This window comes from Panthera pardus, unplaced genomic scaffold (genome assembly GCF_024362965.1).
Source record: "Panthera pardus isolate Hobbes unplaced genomic scaffold, ASM2436296v1 HiC_scaffold_8, whole genome shotgun sequence".
Lineage (NCBI taxonomy): Eukaryota > Metazoa > Chordata > Mammalia > Carnivora > Felidae > Panthera > Panthera pardus.
The window spans coordinates 7,137,278-7,159,221 of record NW_026527013.1 but is presented as its reverse complement, the minus strand read 5'-3'; the positions used below and the strand labels follow the sequence as shown (position 1 = coordinate 7,159,221).

Genomic DNA, 21,944 nt, shown 5'->3' with positions numbered 1-21,944 from the left:
ATCCTATTTCCAGTAGATGAGTGGCTCTAGTGGTGTCTGAGGATTATAAAGTCACAAATTTCATCATAAATAAATTGTACTTTGTCCTCCTTTTTAAAACATCCTCAGCAGCAAAGGTTTATGTTGTCAGCAAAGGTGAGCTCTTTTCTTTGTCTGGTAACAAACAGCCTGTTTAGGACTTCACTTTGTTGCCTTCCCGTCTTGTCTTCTGTCATTGATAAATCAGTCTTTGGGCTCCATTTGGTATCCATCTTTCCTTAGAAATGTCATACGTAGTTTATTGGTAGTAATCTTGGTTCTCTGAAAACCTGTCCAAAAGTTCCTTTAATTTACCCTGTCTTTTACCTCTATGGTAAATCATCTACCAACTACATGGATAAGGAACTTGATATTGGAGAAAGGCATGAAATTGACAGATGATGAAGCCAAAACAGTTAGCGGGAAGTTACCATCCAAGACAAATTACCGCATTTCTATACTTGCCTATCCATTTATGCAGACCTAAGTGATGGCCAAAGAACCTTGGTAAGGGGGAAAGTGATGCTGCTTTTTTTGTCACATGGTAGACTCTACCCAGTGGCAGCACTTTGGTTTTGTTTGTTTGTTTTTAGGTTTAGATTTAGAAGAGTGCTGAGCATGGGAAAAGACTGGAAGATTCATACAGCCATGTAAATGTGGACTGACAACAGTTGATTAGAATAGGAAACACAGAAGGAGACTGGGTGGTTCAGTCAGCTGAGTGTCTGACTTCGGCTCAGGTCAAGATCTTGTTCATGAGTTTGAGCCCTGCATCAGGCTCTGTGCTGACAGCCTGGAGCCTGGGGCCTGCTTTGGATTCTGTATCTCCCTCTCTCTCTGCCCCTCCCCCTCCCATGCTCACACTCTGTATCTCTCTCAAAAATAAATAAACATCAAAAAAAAAAAAAAAAAAACAAACCACCCCAAAACCCAAAAAAGAATAGGAAACACAGATAATAGAAAAAAATGTGGGATAAGAAAATACTCCATGGCCTGGTATTGGCTCAGAAATTTGCAAATTAGTAAGTCAAAGTTCCTTTCTGAGCCCCAGAATCCTCAGCAGCAAATTAAGTGCAACAGTGTTTATCCTCTGAGGCCATGCAATAATTATATATAATTTTGCCATGGACCAGTCAGATGGTATATGGTAATTCTTATTATAACATTAAGGAAGTTAATTTAAATAAACATTCCAGTAATTTATAAGTAACTTGATGCTACAAACAGTGTGACTTTGAGTATGATACATAACATATTTCTATTTAATTTCTTATCTGTAGAGTTATGATAATAAGAGCATCTAAATGAGAGGCTGATTGAGAAGATATCATCAAATGTAATGATAGAACACAATTTAGGATATAGTAAGGGATCGATAGGGCAGATTGTTGTAGTATATTGACAGGCCAGTGTATAGTTCCAACATACAGGCTTTGTAGGCCAAAATTTGACTTGTAACATCAGCTCTGGCTTCACCATCAGCTAACTCATTAGCTGAGTGCACTGGGATATATTTTTATAACTTTGATGGCCTCTGATCCTTCATTTTAAGTAATATTTAGCTGGAAGCACTCTAGGATTAAAAAGACTCTAGGATTAAAAAGGGGGGGGCACCTGGGTGGCTCAGTCGGTTAAGTGTCCGACTTCGGCTCAGGTCATGATCTCGCAGTCTATGAGTTCAAGCCCCACGTCGGGCTCTGTGCTGACAGCTCAGAGCCTGGAGCTTGCTTCGCATTCTGTGTCTCCCTTTCTCTCTGTTCCTCCCCAACTCATACATTTCTCTCTCTCTCTCAAAAATAAATAAACGTTAACAAAATAATTTAAAGAAAAGTAAAAATAAAAAGACAATATGCTCATGGTAAGAACTCAATAAATATAGATATCATTATCATCATTATATCCTAAGGTTGATATATTTCTTTTTTCAACTCTATTGAGATATAATTGACATACAACATTGTGTAAGTTTAAAATGTACAGTGTATTGATTTGATACACTGATATATTGCAAAGTGATTTACGACCACAGAGTTAGTTAACAATTCCATATATCACATAAGTACCATTTCTTTTTTGTGGTGAGAACATTTAAGATCTACTCTCTCAGCAACTTTCAAGTATATGATATAGTACAGTCATCATGCTGTACATTAGATCCTCAGAATTTATTTATCTGATAGCTGAAAGTTTGTGCCCTTTGACCAACATATCCCTATTTTCCCTACCCTCTATCCCCTGGTAACCAGTTGTTTCCTTTTTGTTTGTTTGAGTTTGGTTGTTTTAGATTCCACATATAAGAGAGAGTATGCAGTGTTTGTCTTTCTCTGACTTATTTCACTTAGCATCATGTCCTCAAGGTCCATCTATGTTGCAAATGGCAGAATTTGCTTGTTTCTTTCTTTTTAAAAAATGTTTATTTATTTATTTTTGAGAGAGAAAGAGAGAGAGAGCAAGTGAGCAGGGAAGGGGCAGAGAAAGAGGAAGAGAGAGAGAGAATCCCAAGCAGGCTCCATGCTGTCATTGCAGAGCCCAACACAGGGCTTGAACACTCGAACCATGAGATCGTGACCTGAGCCAAGATCAGGAGTTGGATACTTAACCCACTGGGCCGCCCAGGCACCCCAAATTTACTTCTTTCTTTTTGCTGACTAATATTCTCTTTTGTGTGTATGGATACATATTGCATCTTCTTTATCTGTTTGTCTGTTGAAGGACATTTAGATTATTTTTGTATTTTGGCTAATGTGAATAATGCTGCAATGAACATGGGAGCACAGATATCTCTTCGAGATCCTGTTTTAATTTCTTTTGAAAATATACCTGGAAGTGGGGTTGCTGGATCATATGCTGGTTCTATTTTCAATACTTTGAGACACCCACATGCCGTTTCCATCGTGTTTGTACTGATGAACATTCCCACAAAAGTGCACATGGGTTCCCTTTTCTCTACTTTTGCCAACATCTGTTATAGTGTCTTTGAAGACAGTAATTTTAACAGGTCTGAGTTGATATCTCATTGTGGTTTCAATTTGCATTTCCCTAATGATGAGTGATGTCAAGCACTTTCATGCACCCATTGGTTATTTGTTAGTCTACTTTTAGAAAACGGCTTGCTTGGTTCTTCTGCCCATTTATTATTATTATTAGTCCTTGAGTTGTATGAGTTCTTTATATATTTTGGATATTAACTCTTTATCAGATATATGATTTCCAAATATGTCCTCTCATTTTCCCATTCCATGGTTGCTTTTGCATTTTGTTGTTTCTTTTGCTGTGCAGAAGCTTTTTACTTTGATGTAGTCCCACTTATTCATTTTTGCTTTTGTTGCTTGTGCTTTTGGTGTCCTGTTTAGGAAATTGCTGCCAGACCAATGTGAAGGAGTTTCTTCCCCTATGTTTTCTTCTAGGAGTCTTATGTTTTCAGGTCCTCTGTTTAAATCTTCAACCCATTAAACTTTGTTTTTGTGAGTAGTGTAAGATAAGGGTCCAATTTTATTCCTCTGCAGGTAGTAATTTAGTTTTCCAAACTTTTTTATTTTTTATTTATTTATTTTTTTTGGAGACAGAGTGTGAGTTTGGTAGGGGCAGAGAGAGAGGCAGAGAGAATCCCAAGCAGGCTCTATGCTTTCAGTGCAGATCCCAACACGGGGCTCCATCTTGCAAAACATGAGCTGAAATCAAGAGTGAATCAACTAAGCCACCCAGATGCCCCTTCCCAACACTATTTTTTGAAAAGAATATCCTTTCCCCCTTGGGTGTTCTTGGTTCTCTTGTTAAATATTAGTTGACAATATATGCAGGGGTTTACTTCTGGGCTGTTGAGTCTGTACTATTGGTTTCTGTGTCTATTTTTATGTCATTACCATACCTGCTTGTGGTTGATATTGGTAGTGCTTACACTTCTTCCTTGTTTCTAGCTGCGTCTATATGTGCAAGCTTTGCCATTCTCTGGGTGGGGTATACCAGAAGCAGGTCCTTTGTGCAGAGCCCTGAACGTCTGGGCAAACTGGTCACTCACCCTACTCTCCCTTTCCTTTTGAGAGGAGCTCTTCTGGCTGATGAATACCCTCTTGGTGCTGAGCAGTGCTAGCTGAGGGATGGAATGATGCAGGCAAAATGAAGCTATTCTTTCTTCCCCTTTGTGTAGTTATTCTTGTGTTAACCTTATTCTCAGGTTATTCCCTTTTGTGTGGTTAGTCACTGTTTGCTGAAGTTTCTTAAGTAGACTCCTGAGCTCTTCCAGAGCTGTTTTTGCTCATGGATGGTTAATTATTGATCTCTCGGGTGGGTGTGGCAGAGGCCAGGGTTGCTTCTTCACCATCTTGGATTAATTGATTTTTCTTTGCATCAGTTAATGATAAACCATTCTCTGAGTTACTCATCCAGAGTCCTATGAACCGGGAGAACCACATGATAGGCTGTGGCAGTTTGTGAGGGACCAATATTTTCACACAATTTATTTTGTCACCCAGAAAAAAACCAACAGGCCATTTATTTAAAAAAAATTTTTTTTACATTTACTTATTTTTGAGAGACAGAGAGAGAGCACAAGTGGGGAAGGGGCAGGGAGAGAAGGAGACACAGAATCTGAAGCAAGCTCCAGTCTCTGAGCAGTCAGCACAGAGCCTGACGCGGGGCTTGAACTCACCAACTTCGAGGTCATGACCTGAGCTGAAGTTGGGTGCTTAACCGACTGAGCCACCCAGGCACCCCTCAACAGGCCATTTATTTAAATGTTAGTATTTGTGAACACAAAGTAATGTAAAGAAAATACATTCGAGGGCAAATGAATTCTTCTCAATGTGCAGAAATCAGAAACTACCGGGGGGGGGGGGGTTGTTAAATTTGAGCACAGAACGGCTCAGCTTGGTGTGATGTCAATGGAGGGACCCTGGTGGTAGAAGAGAAACTATATTAGCTTCATGTCCTGAAGCAACATGGTGGGGTCTGCAGAAATACCAAATCAGTGGCCATTTCTACTCACATGTCAGATCTTTTGCAGAGGAATTTTGTTGAGAGTCTTTTGGTGTTATGGGTTGTGGGCTGTGTTGGGAAGCAGAGAGACATCTTCAGAGTCTTGTGGTATTTAAGACCAATGTCCTGAAAAAGGGTGGGACCTGCATGGTGCGTAGATTGTCATATGTTCCCAAAGACCTCCACCTCCTGGATTTATACCAATGTGGAGACTTATCCCCTGAAGTGTGTCCTGGGCCTAGTGACTTGCTTCCAACCAACACAACATGGCAACACTGATGGGATGTCACTTCTGAGACTGGGGTACAAAAAGACTCTGGCTTTCAACTTCCTGTCTGTAGTTTCCTTGTCACCTGCCTGCTTATCCTGATGGAAGCCAGCTGCTATGTTGCTTCCCCATGAAAGACCCATGTGGCAGAGAACTGAAGAATACCTCTGGCCAACAGCCAACGGGGAGTCCATCCTTCCAACAGCTATGTGAGTGCGCTTGGAAACAGGTCTTCTCCCAGTCAAACTTTGAGGGGACTGTAACTCTAGCTGGCACACTCATTGCAGTCTTGTTAGATACTCTTGTTTATTTAAGAGAAGTAGCAAGTTATAAATAAACACATAAAAATTAATAGTACTTAATATGCCAGCATACATCAAAGAAACAGAAAAATTAGAACTTGGGCTGTCATTTAAATAAGGGAACAAAAACCCCTAAAAACAGGAAAAAGGAAGTTCCTCTTAGGAACATAAATTTTAACTTAGAAGATGGAAATAGCCTCTGATTCTTGTTGTAGAAAACCAAATTCTCCCTAATTTACATGACTGACATAATCGATTTGTAGATGTCAAAGTCAAAAAGCCATACATTAAATTGAAAAAAAAAAAAGAGTCTGTATTTTATATTAAGATCCTTGAAATTAGAAGTCAGAAGGAAAGTGTACAGACAGATGAGCTTTCTCCAGAGAGGAAGAAGGGCCTAGACCCTTCTAACTACAGTCACTTTTCTCATTTTATTCTTCTGTTATTAGGAAGTCCTCAGAGAGTGGGATAGCATGGACCAATTTTGCTAATTATGAGCTCTGTGCATTGAGCTCTCAAGGTCATACAGGAGTAAATAATTAGCCAGTGCCTCCAGCCTTTCTGGATGGCAATTCCGTTAGGATTCATACTGTGTCTTCTCCTCCAAGAGTCATCATCTGCAGAAGAAGATTCATGCGTGAGGCTGTCTTCCTGCCAGTCCTGAGCACAAAACCTCAGCCATCATCACTTACCAGGCAGGAGGGGAGGATGGATCCAAACTCCTATGTCATGACCCAGCAGAGGTATAGCACAGACCAGTGAGTGTCCAGGAAGATGGTGGATGGAAGAGGGACTGTTGGGAACTGTTTCCTCCTCAGCAAGACAAGCTGGGGCTGGCCAGATGGGAGGACAGCCATAGGCAAAGTTTCAGCTCAGAGGCCTATGAAGTTGATGTTCTTTTTCCTGTTGGGAATTTCAGAATCTCATTCAGAATTCTGCTCTCCTCCAACACCATTTCTAGCTTCCATATGCCACACTCACATGAGAGCAAGAAATGGATGTCTCCAAATTGTTCCCTAAGTACTCCAAAAGGATCATGACTGTGATGACGGTAATCATGATGGTGATGAGGAGAGTAGCCATTCTACAAAACTTTATTGAGAGTCTCCATGTGCCAGGCTGTGAACTTTGTGCTATACAGCTTTTTATTTTCATGTACATAATCCTTCCCAAAACACAGGTGCACAATTGAGGAAAAGAGCACAGCATTCTTATTTATTTTCACCAAGTCCTGGGGTCAAAAGGGGTGAAGTCAGGTTTGGATCTGAGTATCAAGACTCTATTCACAAGGCACAGGGTGTGGGCAATGTCTTTCCGTACAATTTATTTTCATGTGGCTTGTGAGCCCTTGAAATGTGAGTGGTCCAAATTGACATGTTCTGCCCATACAAGATACCAGATTTTGAAGATGTTCAAAAAAGAATGTAGAATATCTCAATGTTGTTTATTGGTGAAATTATAATATTTTTTGACATAGTTGGTGAAGGAAAATATTAAAACAAACAAACAAACAAACAAACAAACAAACAAACAAACGAAAACCAACCAACATCTCAACCTGCCTTTCCTTTTTCTTTCTAGGTCACTCCAGGCAGACTGTCAGCAGGAAACAACTGAGCCTCATTCATTCCTCAGCACCTACACTGTGGTTAGCATAGTGTATGTGTATGTATATGCCTTATGTATATTATATATACATATAATATATATAATATTGATTACCCTTTGTTAGTTCACAGGAACACATTGTAGTCAATATGGCTTCCATACACTAGAGGCTTTCCTGTCTAAGTTTTCTTTTCTTCCAGGGATGTCCTGTATGACAAATGAATGAGATTCAGTGGTTTCCTCCAAGCACTCTTCCAGAGTGACAAATCAAATTAACCAAACCCTGAGGAAGGGGCCATGGGAACCCCTGGTTTGTAGCCAAATCAGACAGAAATTGGCCAGAACATGACGGACATACTAGTCTCAACTGGCATCTGAAGTGGGGTGGGAGCAGTCTTGTGAGACTGAGCCCTTATCCTCTGGGATCTGACACTCCAGGCAGATAGTGTCAGAACTGAGTTAAACTGTAGGACATTTAGCTCTTGTAGAGAATTGCTTAGTGTGGGGGGAAAGTCTTCTGTGTAAAATAATGGAGAATTGGAGGAGGTGAAAAGGTGCGTGGGTTTTTCCTATACAGTGTCAAAGACTTAATTCAATTTTAGTTTACTACTCATAGGGTCAGAGTGTTCATGCCCATTGTGGGATCTTTGAGGGGAAGGCAATAGTTTTAATGGTGAAGGTGAAGCATACATGTTTGTTCACTGTTCTTATGTTCAAGAACCTCCTCCCCAAGATTCTAGAGGGCACGTTGTTTAAATTTAATGGGATCCCAAGAAATGACTGTAACCTGAACCCCTGTATTGATTGAGAACATGAAGTTTGCCAACTGGTGCATTTCAGCAGATATTAAAGTTAATTCAGAACCCGTGTGAAGAGATGCAAAGCCAATCAGCACCTTTTTATTTTTTGTTCTATAAAGTATTTTAGTACATTTCAGATTTCTTTTTTCTTTTTTTTTTTTTTTTTTTTTTAGTGTCTAAGGCGATTCTTTTTTTTTTTTTTTTTTTAATATATGAAATTTACTGTCAAATTGGTTTCCATACAACACCCAGTGCTCATCCCAAAAGGTGCCCTGCTCAATACCCATCACCCACCCTGCCCTCCCTCCCACCCTGCCCTCCCTCCCACCCCCCATCAACCCTCAGTTTGTTCTCAGTTTTTTAACAGTCTCTAATGCTTTGGCTCTCTCCCACTCTAACCTCTTTTTTTTTTTTTTTTTTTTTTTTCCCTTCCCCTCCCCCATGGGTTTCTGTTATGTTTCTCAGGATCCACATAAGAGTGAAACCATATGGTATCTGTCTTTCTCTGTATGGCTTATTTCACTTAGCATCACACTCTCCAGTTCCATCCATGTTGCTACAAAAGGCCATATTTCATTTTTTCTCATTGCCACGTAGTATTCCATTGTGTATATAAACCACAATTTCTTTATCCATTCATCAGTTGATGGACATTTAGGCTCTTTCCATAATTTGGCTATTGTTGAGAGTGCCGCTATAAACATTGGGGTACAGGTGCCCCTATGCATCAGTACTCCTGTATCCCTTGGATAAATTCCTAGCAGTGCTATTGCTGGGTCATAGGGTAGGTCTATTTTTAATTTTCTGAGGAACCTCCACACTGCTTTCCAGAGCGGCTGCACCAATTTGCATTCCCACCAACAGTGCAAGAGGGTTCCTGTTTCTCCACATCCTCTCCAGCATCTATAGTCTCCTGATTTCTTCATTTTGGCCACTCTGACTGGCGTGAGGTGGTATCTGAGTGTGGTTTTGATTTGTATTTCCCTGATAAGGAGCGACGTTGAACATCTTTTCATGTGCCTGTTGGCCATCCGGATGTCTTCTTTAGAGAAGTGTCTATTCATGTTTTCTGCCCATTTCTTCACTGGGTTATTTGTTTTTCGGGTGTGGAGTTTGATGAGCTCTTTATAGATTTTGGATACTAGCCCTTTGTCCGATGTGTCATTTGCAAATATCTTTTCCCATTCCGTTGGTTGCCTTTTAGTTTTGTTGGTTGTTTCCTTTGCTGTGCAGAAGCTTTTTATCTTCATAAGGTCCCAGTAATTCACTTTTGCTTTTAATTCCCTTGCCTTTGGGGATGTGCCGAGTAAGAGATTGCTACGGCTGAGGTCAGAGAGGTCTTTTCCTGCTTTCTCCTCTAAGGTTTTGATGGTTTCCTGTCTCACATTCAGGTCCTTTATCCATTTTGAGTTTATTTTTGTGAATGGTGTGAGAAAGTGGTCTAGTTTCAACCTTCTGCATGTTGCTGTCCAGTTCTCCCAGCACCATTTGTTAAAGAGACTGTCTTTTTTCCATTGGATGTTCTTTCCTGCTTTGTCAAAGATGAGTTGGCCATAAGTTTGTGGGTGTAGTTCTGGGGTTTCTATTCTATTCCATTGGTCTATGTGTCTGTTTTTGTGCCAATACCATGCTGTCTTGATGATGACAGCTTTGTAGTAGAGGCTAAAGTCTGGGATTGTGATGCCTCCTGCTTTGGTCTTCTTCTTCAAAATTACTTTGGCTATTCGGGGCCTTTTGTGGTTCCATATGAATTTTAGGATTGCTTGTTCTAGTTTCGAGAAGAATGCTGGTGCAATTTTGATTGGGATTGCATTGAATGTGTAGATAGCTTTGGGTAGTATTGACATTTTGACAATATTTATTCTTCCAATCCATGAGCAGGGAATGTCTTTCCATTTCTTTATATCTTCTTCAATTACCTGCATAAGCTTTCTATAGTTTTCAGCATACAGATCTTTTACATCTTTGGTTAGATTTATTCCTAGGTATTTTATGCTTCTTGGTGCAATTGTGAATGGGATCAGTTTCTTCATTTGTCTTTCTGTTGCTTCATTGTTAGTGTATAAGAATGCAACTGATTTCTGCACATTGATTTTGTATCCTGCAACTTTGCTGAATTCATGTATCAGTTCTAGCAGACTTTTGGTGGAGTCTATCGGATTTTCCATGTATAATATCATGTCATCTGCAAAAAGCGAAAGCTTGACTTCATCTTTGCCAATTTTGATGCCTTTGATTTCCTTTTGTTGTCTAATTGCTGATGCTAGAACTTCCAGCACTATATTAAACAGCAGCGGTGACAGTGGGCATCCCTGTCGTGTTCCTGATCTCAGGGAAAAAGCTCTCAGTTTTTCCCCGTTGAGGATGATGTTAGCCGTGGGCTTTTCATAAATGGCCTTTATGATCTTTAAGTTTGTTCCTTCTATCCCGACTTTCTCAAGGGTTTTTATTAAGAAAGGGTGCTGGATTTTGTCAAAGGCCTTTTCTGCATCGATTGACAGGATCATATGGTTCTTCTCTTTTTTTTTGTTAATGTGATGTATCACGTTGATCGATTTGCGAATGTTGAACCAGCCCTGCATCCCAGGAATGAATCCCACTTGATCATGGTGAATAATTCTTTTTATATGCTGTTGAATTCGATTTGCTAGTATCTTATTAAGAATTTTTGCATCCATATTCATCAGGGATATTGGCCTGTAGTTCTCTTTTTTTACTGGGTCTCTGTCTGGTTTAGGAATCAAAGTAATACTGGCTTCATAGAATGAGTCTGGAAGTTTTCCTTCCCTTTCTATTTCTTGGAATAGCTTGAGAAGGATAGGTATTATCTCTGCTTTAAATGTCTGGTAGAACTCCCCTGGGAATCCATCTGGTCCTGGACTCTTATTTGTTGGGAGATTTTTGATAACCGATTCAATTTCTTCGCTGGTTATGGGTCTGTTCAAGCTTTCTATTTCCTCCTGATTGAGTTTTGGAAGAGTGTGGGTGTTTAGAAATTTGTCCATTTCTTCCAGGTTGTCCAATTTGCTGGCATATAATTTTTCATAGTATTCCCTGATAATTGTTTGTATCTCTGAGGGATTGGTTGTAATCATTCCATTGTCATTCATGATTTTATCTATTTGGGTCATCTCCCTTTTCTTTTTGAGAAGCCTGGCTAGAGGTTTGTCAATTTTGTTTATTTTTTCAAAAAACCAACTCTTGGTTTCGTTGATCTGCTCTACAGTTTTTTTAGATTCTATATTGTTTATTTCTGCTCTGATCTTTATGATTTCTCTTCTTCTGCTGGGTTTAGGCTGCCTTTGCTGTTCTGCTTCTATTTCCTTTAGGTGTGCTGTTAGATTTTGTATTTGGGATTTTTCTTGTTTCTTGAGATAGGCCTGGATTGCAATGTATTTTCCTCTCAGGACTGCCTTCGCTGCGTCCCAAAGCGTTTGGATTGTTGTATTTTCATTTTCGTTTGTTTCCATATATGTTTTAATTTCTTCTCTAATTGCCTGGTTGACCCACTCATTCGTTAGTAGGGTGTTCTTTAACCTCCATGCTTTTGGAGGTTTTCCAGACTTTTTCCTGTGGTTGATTTCAAGCTTCATAGCATTGTGGTCTGAAAGTATGCATGGTATAATTTCAATTCTTGTAAACTTATGAAGGGCTGTTTTGTGACCCAGTATATGATCTATCTTGGAGAATGTTCCATGTGCACTCGAGAAGAAAGTATATTCTGTTGCTTTGGGATGCAGAGTTCTAAATATATCTGTCAAGTCCATCTGATCCAATGTATCATTCAGGGCCCTTGTTTCTCTATTGACTGTGGTCTAGATGATCTATCCATTTCTGTAAGTGGGGTGTTAAAGTCCCCTGCAATGACCACATTCTTATCAATAAGGTTGCTTATGTTTATGAGTAATTGTTTTATATATCTGGGGGCTCGGGTATTTGGCGCATAGACATTTATAATAGTTAGCTCTTCCTGGTGGATAGACCCTGTGATTATTATATAATGCCCTTCTTCATCTCTTGTTACAGCCTTTAATTTAAAGTCTAGTTTGTCTGATATAAGTATGGCTACTCCAGCTTTCTTTTGGCTTCCAGGAGCATGATAAATAGTTCTCCATCCCCTCACTCTCAATCTAAAGGTGTCCTCAGATCTAAAATGAGTCTCTTGTAGACAGCAAATAGATGGGTCTTGTTTTTTTATCCATTCTGATACCCTATGTCTTTTAGTTGGCGCATTTAATCCATTTACATTCAGTGTTATTATAGAAAGATATGGGTTTAGAGTCATTGTGATGTCTGTATGTTTTATGCTTGTAGTGATGTCTCTGGTACTTTGTCTCACAGGATCCCCCTTAGGATCTCTTGTAGGGCTGGTTTCGTGGTGACAAATTCCTTCAGTTTTTGTTTGTTTGGGAAGACCTTTATCTCTCCTTCTATTCTAAATGACAGACTTGCTGGATAAAGGATTCTCGGCTGCATATTTTTTCTGTTTAGCACACTGTAGATATCGTGCCAAGCCTTTCTGGCCTGCCAAGTTTCAAAGGAGAGATCAGTCACGAGTCTTATAGGTCTCCCTTTATATGTGAGGGCACGTTTATCCCTTGCTGCTTTCAGAATTTTCTCTTTATCCTTGTATTTTGCCAGTTTCACTATGATATGTCGTGCAGAAGATCGATTCAAGTTACGTCTGAAGGGAGTTCTCTGTGCCTCTTGGATTTCAATGCCTTTTTCCTTCCCCAGTTCAGGGAAGTTCTCAGCTATAATTTGTTCAAGTACCCCTTCAGCACCCTTCCCTCTCTCTTCCTCCTCTGGGATACCAATTATGCGTATATTATTTTTTTTTAGTGTATCACTTAGTTCTCTAATTTTCCCCTCATACTCCTGGATTTTTTTATCTCTCTTTCTTTCAGCTTCCTCTTTCTCCATAACTTTATCTTCTAGTTCACCTATTCTCTCCTCTGCCTCTTCAAGCCGAGCCATCGTGGATTCCATTTTGTTTTGCAATTCGTTTAAAGCGTTTTTCAACTCCTCGTGACTGTTCCTTAGTCCCTCGATCTTTGTGGCAAGAGATTCTCTGCTGTCCTGTATACTGTTTTCAAGCCCAGCGATTAATTTTATGACTATTATTCTAAATTCACTTTCTGTTATATTATTTAAATCCTTTTTGATCAGTTCATTAGCTGTTGTTATTTCCTGGAGATTCTTCTGAGGGGAATTCTTCCGTTTGGTCATTTTGGAGAGTCCCTGGCGTGGTGAGGACCTGCAGTGCACTTCCCCTGTGCTGTGGTGTATAACTGGAGTTAGTGGGCAGGGCCGCAGTCCGACCCGATGTCTGCCCCCTGCCCACTGCTGGGGCCACAGTCAGACTGGTGTGTGCCTTCTCTTCCCCTCTCCTAGGGGCGGGATTCACTGTGGGGTGGCGTGTCCCGTCTGGGCTACTTGCACACTGCCAGGCTTGTGTTGCTGGGGATCTGGCGTATTAGCTGGGGTGGGTAGGCAAGGTGCACGGGGGCTGGAGGGGCAGGCTTAGCTCGCTTCTCCTTAGGTGATCCACTTCAGGAGGAGCCCTGTGGCAGCGGGAGGGAGTCAGATCCACTGCCGGAGGTTTGGCTCTGCAGAAGCACAGAGTTGGGTGTTTGCGCGGAGCGAGCAAGTTCCCTGGCAGGAACTGGTTCCCTTTGGGATTTTGGCTGGGGGAGGGGCGGGGGAGATGGCGCTGGCGCCTTTGTTCCCCGCCAAGCTGAGCTCTGCCGTCCGGGGGCTCAGCAGCTCTCCCTCCCTTTGTCCTCCAGCCTTCCCGCTTTCCGAGCAGAGCTGTTAACTTATGACCTCCCAGACGCTAAGTCGCGCTTGCTGTCGGAACACAGTCCGTCCGGCCCCTCCGCTTTTGCCAGCCAGACTCGGGGGCTCTGCTTGGCCGGCGAGCCGCCCCTCCGCCCCGGCTCCCTCCCGCCAGTCCGTGGAGCGCGCACCGCCTCGCCGCCCTTCCTACCCTCTTCCGTGGGCCTCTAGTCTGCGCTTGACTCCGGAGACTCCCTTCTGCTAATCCTCTGGCGGTTTTCTGGGTTCTTTAGGCAGGTGTAGGTGGAATCTAAGTGATCGGCAGGACGCGCTGTGAGCCCCGCGTCCTCCTACGCCGCAATCTTCCGGACTTCTCTACATTTCAGATTTCTAATTGGATCAAGTTGTATACCTGTTCTATTTTTTGTCTCCTTCCCCATATGCAAGTTTCTTTCTTTCTCTTCTTTTTTTTCTTTATTTTTAAACACTGTATATATTTCAAAGGAGGTCCTCTCCATCCTGCTCATATTTGTAAATTTCTTTCTCCAGAGAGCCTCAAGCCAGGATCATGATGAGGGGCCTCTTCCATGATGATGATTGTTTTATAGGGTTTATATACCCCATGCCTAAGGCATGTCTACACTAACCTCTTTACTGTGCTACAGGGATGCTATGGATGTTTCTCCCTATAACCCTTAGGGTCTGGATCTTTGTTGTGACAAAGGCATGGGCAACAGGAACAGCAGAGGTATTGAAAGGTCCCAGCCTGTTTTTAGGTGTGCAGACCTCATATGACACACGATGACTGCTTTTCTTCTCCTTCTCCTTCCTTCCTCTCCCCTCTCCCCTTCTTCCTTTATTTCCCTCCCTCTGTCTCTCTTTCCCTCTCTATCTCTCCAATGACACTTCCATGTGCAACCACCCAATGGACCTAGATCTTGCACAGGGTGTACTCTTTCCCTTGAGCACCCATAGAGGCCAATGCTGGTTTGAAACACACAACAGTCAGGGTAAGAGCCTTTCCTCAACCCTAATGTCAGTCACAACTTCATTCTAAGACATGGATAGGTCTGGGCCAAGACACAAGACCCAGGGCCACATTAAGAAAAGACCCAATCCTGGGGCACCTGGGTGATTCAGTCGGTTGAGCATCCATCTGACATAGGCTCAGGTCATGATTTTGTGCTTGGTGAGTTCGAGCCCCACATCAGGTTCACTGCTGTCAGCCTGTCAGCACAGAGCATGCTTCAGATCCTCTGTCCCCCTCTCTCTACCCCTCCCCCACTTGTGCTAGCTCCCCTCACAAAGATAAATGTTAAAAGAAAAAGACCCCATCCCATACTCTTGTGTCTAACAACCAAGTGATTATTGACACTTGTAAATGAGGTCATTTGGATCTATAAGAAAGGATTGGAAGGGCTCAAGAAATGCATGACAGTGCAGCACAGTCCAGAGTGCATGCTTGCCGTGAGGCAGCAGAGCCAGTGAGCAAGCCAGACCAAGAGAAGAAAGACCTCGTCTGGTGGTGGTCACTGCCTCATGCCCTAGTCACTGCATCAATAGGACACTGCAGAAATAGGATTGACTCCTATTCAAAATTTGGCTTGGATGTTGAGGCTGATAATGCCACACATACAAGAGGTTATAAAACATTTTATTCTTCATAAAGATCTCCCTTTAGGGAAAGCATAGCAGGCTATCTAAACTGGTCTGAAATGGCACAAGATGATTTATATATATATATATATATATATATATATATATATATATATACACACACACACACACACACACACAATGGAGTATTACTGGGCAATCAAAAAGAATGAAATCTTGCATTTGCAACTACGTGGATGGAACTGGAGGGTATTATGCTAAGTGAAATTAGTCAGTGAGAGAAAGACAAAAATCATATGACTTTACTCATATGAGGACTTTAAGAGACAAAACAGATGGACATAAGGGAAAGGAGACAAAAATCTAAAAACAGGAGGAGGACAAAACAGAAGAGACTCATAAATATGGAGAACAAACTGAGGGTTACTGGAGGGGTTGTGGGAGGGGGGATGGGTCAGGGGCACTAAGGAATCTACTCCTGAAATCACTGTTGCACTATATGCTAACTAATTTGGATGTAAATTTAAAAAAAATGAAATGGCACAAAAGTTCAAGGAAAGTGATTGGCTTGGATTTTGTATTGTGGCTATGGTGTGAGTTCAGAGAGAGAGAGAGAGAGATTTCCTGCATATGTTCTTGTGAGGTTTGAATGTTTCACTGTCTCTAAAGGAGGGAGTACCCAGGCTGCCTGGCTTGCTTTTTTTGTTGTTTGTTTTTTGAGATAAATTGACATATAACATATTAGGGTCAAGTATACAACATAATGATTCAAAATTTATACATATTACAAAAGGATCACTACGGTCTAGTTAGCTTCCATCAAATACATAGTTCCAATTTTTTTTGAGAGAGAGAGAGAGAAAGAGAGAGCAGGCAGGCAAGGGAGGGGCAGAGGGAGAGAAAGGATCTTAAGCAGGCTCTATACTCAATCCAGAGCTGGATGCAGAGCTTGATCCCATGACTCTGGGATCATGACCTGAGCCGAAATTAAGGGTCGGGTGCTCAGCCGACTGTGCCACTCAGGTGCCCTGCAAATTTTTTTTTCTTGTAATGAGAACTTTTAAGATCTACTCTTAACCGCTTTCAAATATGAAACACGGTATTATTAACTATAGTTAACATGCTGTACATCACATCCTTAGAACTCACTTATAACTGGAGGACCCGGGTTTTTTTATCAGCTAGCCCAGGTGTTGGGCAGATGGGGTAAAGAGAGCCTTAACCACCGTTTGCAGTCAAATATCACCACAAAATATGGAGTCAGACACTTTATTACATAGTTCTTTAGGGTGTTTGTAATTTCTCTGCATTTAGATGAAATAACATACTTTTGACTGCTAATTAGTGCCCTTAGATTAGAACAATCTTTTAAGGGAGAATGACATTTCTTATTCCTTTTGTTTCCTTTAAGGAGGGTACTGATATGTTAGTGTGTTTATGGAATTTTAAATCTGTAAGTATCCTTGGCATCTCTAATTTCTTTAGCTCCATCTTTCCAAAGTGGGTGCACATAGAAACAGGTGAATGGAGCAAAAGACAATGAGAAAAGAGTTGTAGGAAGAATATGTTGTCACAACTGAGAAATGTTGCTAAATTTCCCTCAAGTGTGAATACTTTATTTGTGAAATGCATGCATCCAAAGTATAGCCACACTGATGGATTCCTGTATACTTGTTTCTGTTATGTAAACTGTCCTTTATTTTCCAAAAGCTGTCTCTGCTCTGTGGAACCAGATAATCTAACAGATGTGTTGGAGTTCCTCCTCCTGGGGTTCTCAGATGATCCAGAACGGCAGCCTCTAACCTTCAGCCTGTTCCTGTCCATGTATGTGGTCACCATGCTAGGGAATCTGCTCATCATCCTGGCTGTCAGCTCTGACTCCCACCTCCACACTCCCATGTACGTCTTCCTTTCCATCCTGTCCGTGGCTGACATCGGTTTCACATCTACCACAGTCCCGAAGGTGATTTTGGACATTCAGACTCATAACCGAGTGATCTCCCATGCGGGCTGCCTGATTCAGTTGTCTTTTTTTTATCTTTTTGGCTGTTTGGACAGTGTACTCTTAACCGTGATGGCCTATGATCGGTTTGTAGCTATTTGCTATCCTCTGTACTACCCAGTCATCATGAACCCCCGCCTCTGTCGCCTGCTGATTCTGGTGTCTTTTTTGATCAGCCTTCTGGACTCTCAGCTGCAATGCCTCATTGTGTCACAACTTACCTTCTGCACAAACGTGGAAATTCCCCATTTCTTCTGTGACCCTCCTCAACTCCTCAAGCTTTCCTGTAATGATACTTCCACCAATAAAATATTCATGTATTTTATTGGTGGCATCTTTGCTGGTATTCCAGTCTCAGGGATCCTTTTCTCTTATACACAAATTCTTTCCTCCGTTCTGAGAGTCCCGTCAACAGGTGGGAAGTACAAAGCCTTGTCCACCTGTGGCTCTCACCTGTCGGTTGTTTGCTTATATTATGGAACAGGTCTTGGGGTGTACCTGGGATCGACTGTCTCACATTCTTCCAGGAAGGATGCAGTGGCCTCCGTGATGTATGCTGTGGTTGCTCCCATGCTGAATCCCTTCATCTACAGCCTGAGGAACAGGGACATCAAGAGGGCCTTGCAGAGGCTCCTTAACAGAACAGCCTAGTCTTAATACTTGGGCTTTTTTTGTGTGTGTGCCTATTGATCAGAAATGATTGCCAAACCAAACATATGGAATTGGCAAGCATGCCTCTTTGGCCACATTTTTTGTAGGTCGTGGTCCATTCCTCTTGATTTGTCATTTCTAAATATTGCTTATCTTGGCACCCTTTTGATGGAATTATGGGAGTATTCCAGGATGCTATGTATCCCAATATCACTGCACAATTGAATCTCTTTATACCTATGGAATCTTCTGATTGGTCACCTATGACCCGAGCTTCCTGTAGAAATTCACAACTCCATTTTCAAATAGATACACAATTCTCAGCCATTTTCACCATAATGTCTATTATCCATAAAAGTTTGGCTTTGGTCAAATCTGTTTATCCAGGTTGTGTGAGAGAATGTATGTCACTGGTCCATAATCTTGGCTTCCTTTTGGAGTATCTGATAAGCCTTTTAAAATCCTCATACTATGGAGTGCCTGGTAGACTCAATCAGAAGAGTGAGCAACTCTTGATCTTGAGGTTGTAAGTTCGAGCCTCACATTGGGTGTAGTGGTTACCTAAAACTAAAATCTTGGGGCCCCTAGGTGGCTCAGTCTGTTGAGTCCAACTCGTGATTTTGGCTCAGGTAGCGTTCTCAGGTTTCATGAGATTGAGCCCTGCACTGGGCTCTATGCTGACAGAAAGGAGCCTACTTGGGATTCTCTCTCTCTCTCTCTCTCTCTCTCTCTCTCTCTCTCTCAAAAATAAATAAATAAACTGTAAAAAATCTTTAAAAATATCCTCATGCCTGAGTCCCACCATTATAGATTAAGATTCAATTGGACTGGAGAGTGAAAAGAATGTGAACAGTTTTTTTCTTTTTCTTTTTTAACAGCTCCCCAGGTGGGGCTAATGTGCAGCTATTTGGAGGCCTATGGGATTTTGTCAGACCTTTCATTCAAAGATGATTTACATGTGTTGGGTCCTTCGCTGTACATGGCCAGATCCCGGACATCTCCAAGTGATCAGAGCTTGTAAAGGAGGAGATATGAGCTTTCCATAGCTCATATCCAATAGAGGAGATACGAGTTTTCCATAGCCATAACCAGTATGCTTTTTTCCTTCGTATGCCTGGTAATATTTTTTTACGTGTCTTCTTCCTCCATTCTCTACAGCTGGCTAACTGTGCTGAATAGCTGAATATTATGCTCTTGTTCTCTGCTCCAGACTTACCCTTCTCTACGTTAAGTTGTGATGCTGTGGTAGGGGCTAGGGACCTTTCAACCACTGCTCTAATTTTCCATCTGTCCTTTCTTTAAGTTCTTCCAATAATGGTGATCAATGTCACATGCACCAATCCCCAACCTTTTCCCCATACTTCCTAGCCCATGCTGTTATCACTACATCCTGCGGCTACTGCTCTGTTGCCATGTTTTTCCTTTTGTGTCTTTCACTTTTCAATAAGTATTTAATCGTAACTACATTAAATTACCTTCATTACAATAACTAGTGCAGGCTTTTTCTTGATTGAACTCTGGTAAATCGTAATGTGGGGAATAAAGCTACATTGTGAGATGCGATGGGAAGAATGCAAGTGGGTGAAGATGAAAAGGTGAGTGTAGTGATGTGTCTTGGTCAAGGGTATACAACTGAGGTTTCAAGTAGTGGTGATATTTCCAGTGGTTTTGATTGTGCCTGTAGGTTGTAAATCACCTAAGTCTTTGTGGATAAATGTAACTGTATCTTCATTGTCATTACTCAAGGATAGCAAAGGACCGTGTCCTCAGCAAAGGGCAGATCTTCCCTTTCACTAGTAACCACCTTATTAGGATTCCATCTTGTCACCATGCTTCCTTCTCTTCTATCATGACCACTTCTATCATGACGGGTTCTTCTCTCTTCTGCTACACTCCCGGGAACCCGTGTTCGTATCAATCTTTCCTTTACAGGTGGTACATACAGATAGTTTCTGAGGTAGAAATTTGGGGGCTTTCTGAAAAGCTTTCTGATAACTGCTTTCATTTGCTCTGCCTCTACACTAAGCCAATGGCCTACCAGCTTCACTGGCAATGAACCTAGCATTGGATTAGCTCTTCCTGCTACAAAGTGACTACAGTTTAATACTAAATTTTCCTCTTGTTCAAGCATTATACAACATCTCAGTATGCATACTTCCTTCTCCAACCCTTCTCTGTATTCCTGTCATTTGGTCCTTTGGACACTCTAAAATTTTCCTCTGCCATTTATGCACACACAAACATGATTAGCACACTTCTTTCATATCCAATTAATTTGGTAATTATTGAGGTTTTCTTTGTATCAGTAAATGAGAAATCAATCTCTGAGCTCATCTTCCAGTCAAGCCTTGAGAGGACTACATCCCTGGCCCACATTTTGAATGTAGAGATCTCTGAGAGCTCCTGAAGTATTTAAGCAAACTATCAAGTCACCGGATAAATATGTAAAGATAAACAGTTGTCTAATGTAACAATGTATATGGCTAGATGGTAAATTTAGAACCTGGACAGTCATTCAAAACATCAAATCCCAGACATCTCCAGTGTATAAAATTCCAAACCCCAAACAAGATCTATAGGAAGAAAAATAGAAAGTTCTCCTTAGAGACATAAATTTTCAGAGAAAATAGAAATACTATCAGATTCTTGGTAGGAGAAATAGAAGTAGTAGAATAAGAGACCTAATTCTCTCTAAACTATGATTAAGTCAATGGCTTTACAGATACAAAAGGCATAAGGTGCTTTCTCTAGTTGGAAAAAAAATGTGTCTGAATTTTGTGGTTAGGTATGTAACTTGGAATTCAGAAGTGAGGAGTAGAGGTCAGCTTCTTCCTGAGAAGAGGAAGGGTCTTGACACCCCGTCCCCAACCCCCTGCAACCTCAGTACATTCACTTTTTTCCTTTTCCTCTTCCATTAGTAATAGAATGTCCTTAGAGATTGGGAGAACATGGACCAATTTGGCTAATTATGTGCCATGTGCTTTGAGCCCTCAAGGTCAAACAGCTGTAAACAATCAGCCCGTGCTTTCCAGCCCTTTAGTGGCCAGTTCCAGTTAAGTGGGCTCCATACATGTCTCTCCTCCTCCCAGAGTTGTCTGCTCCAGGAGACCCATAGCTGCATCTGTGTTCCTGCCAGTCCTGGAAACAAAGCCTCTGTCCTCACCCAGTTCCAGGTAGGGGAGTGGCAGTGGGATCTGCGTTCCTCAGACCTGCTCCAGCAGAGACACAGCACAGTCCAGGAGTAGTAAGTGCAGTGGGAGAGACTGAAGGCAGAAGGGACTGGAAGAGCATTGTTTCCTCCTCATCAAGACAACTAGAGCGGTTGGAATAGCCAGACATGAGGGGACCAAAATGGAAAGATTCAACTCACAGCCCTATAAAGACCTAATGTGATTGGTTTTGGTGCGGATCCAAGAACTCTTATTTAGATTTCTATTTTTGCCCCCATGTTATTTCTGTGTCCCGTGGGCATCTTCCCCATCAGAGCAGGAAATTGGTCCTTCTTAACTGCCCACAAGTCCTGCAAATGATCACGAAGGTGATGATGACGGTGATGATGGCAATGATGACAGTAACCAGAATGTTACAAACTTTTACCTTGGGACTCCGAGTTTCAGGCACCGAGTTAAGTTTTCTATGTAGCTTGCTACCTTTTATCTGCATTACCATCCCCAACAGACAACAACATGCATTATCATCATTTCAGAGATAAGGAGAGGAGCACAGCATTCTCTTTCACTTCCTGATTTTATTTATTTTTTGTGTCCAACCGACTTTTATTTTTAAGGCTTAATTTAAATTCCAGTTAGTGATCATAGTTAACATAATATTCATTTTAGGTGTACTGTATAATGATTCCACAATTTCATATGTCACCTAATGCTCATCGTGACAAGTGCTCTCCTTAATGCCCATGACCCATTTCA

At 41.5% G+C, this 21,944-nt stretch overlaps 1 protein-coding gene across 1 annotated transcript; it reads left to right on the top strand.

Moving 5' to 3' along the window:
• The first annotated feature begins 16,929 nt into the window (after positions 1–16,929).
• On the top strand, positions 16,930–18,018 carry LOC128775434 (putative gustatory receptor clone PTE01). Its single transcript, XM_053896660.1, has one exon. The coding sequence runs from the start codon at positions 16,930–16,932 to the stop codon at positions 18,016–18,018; it is 1,089 nt and encodes a 362-aa protein (XP_053752635.1).
• Positions 18,019–21,944: the final 3,926 nt, after the last annotated feature.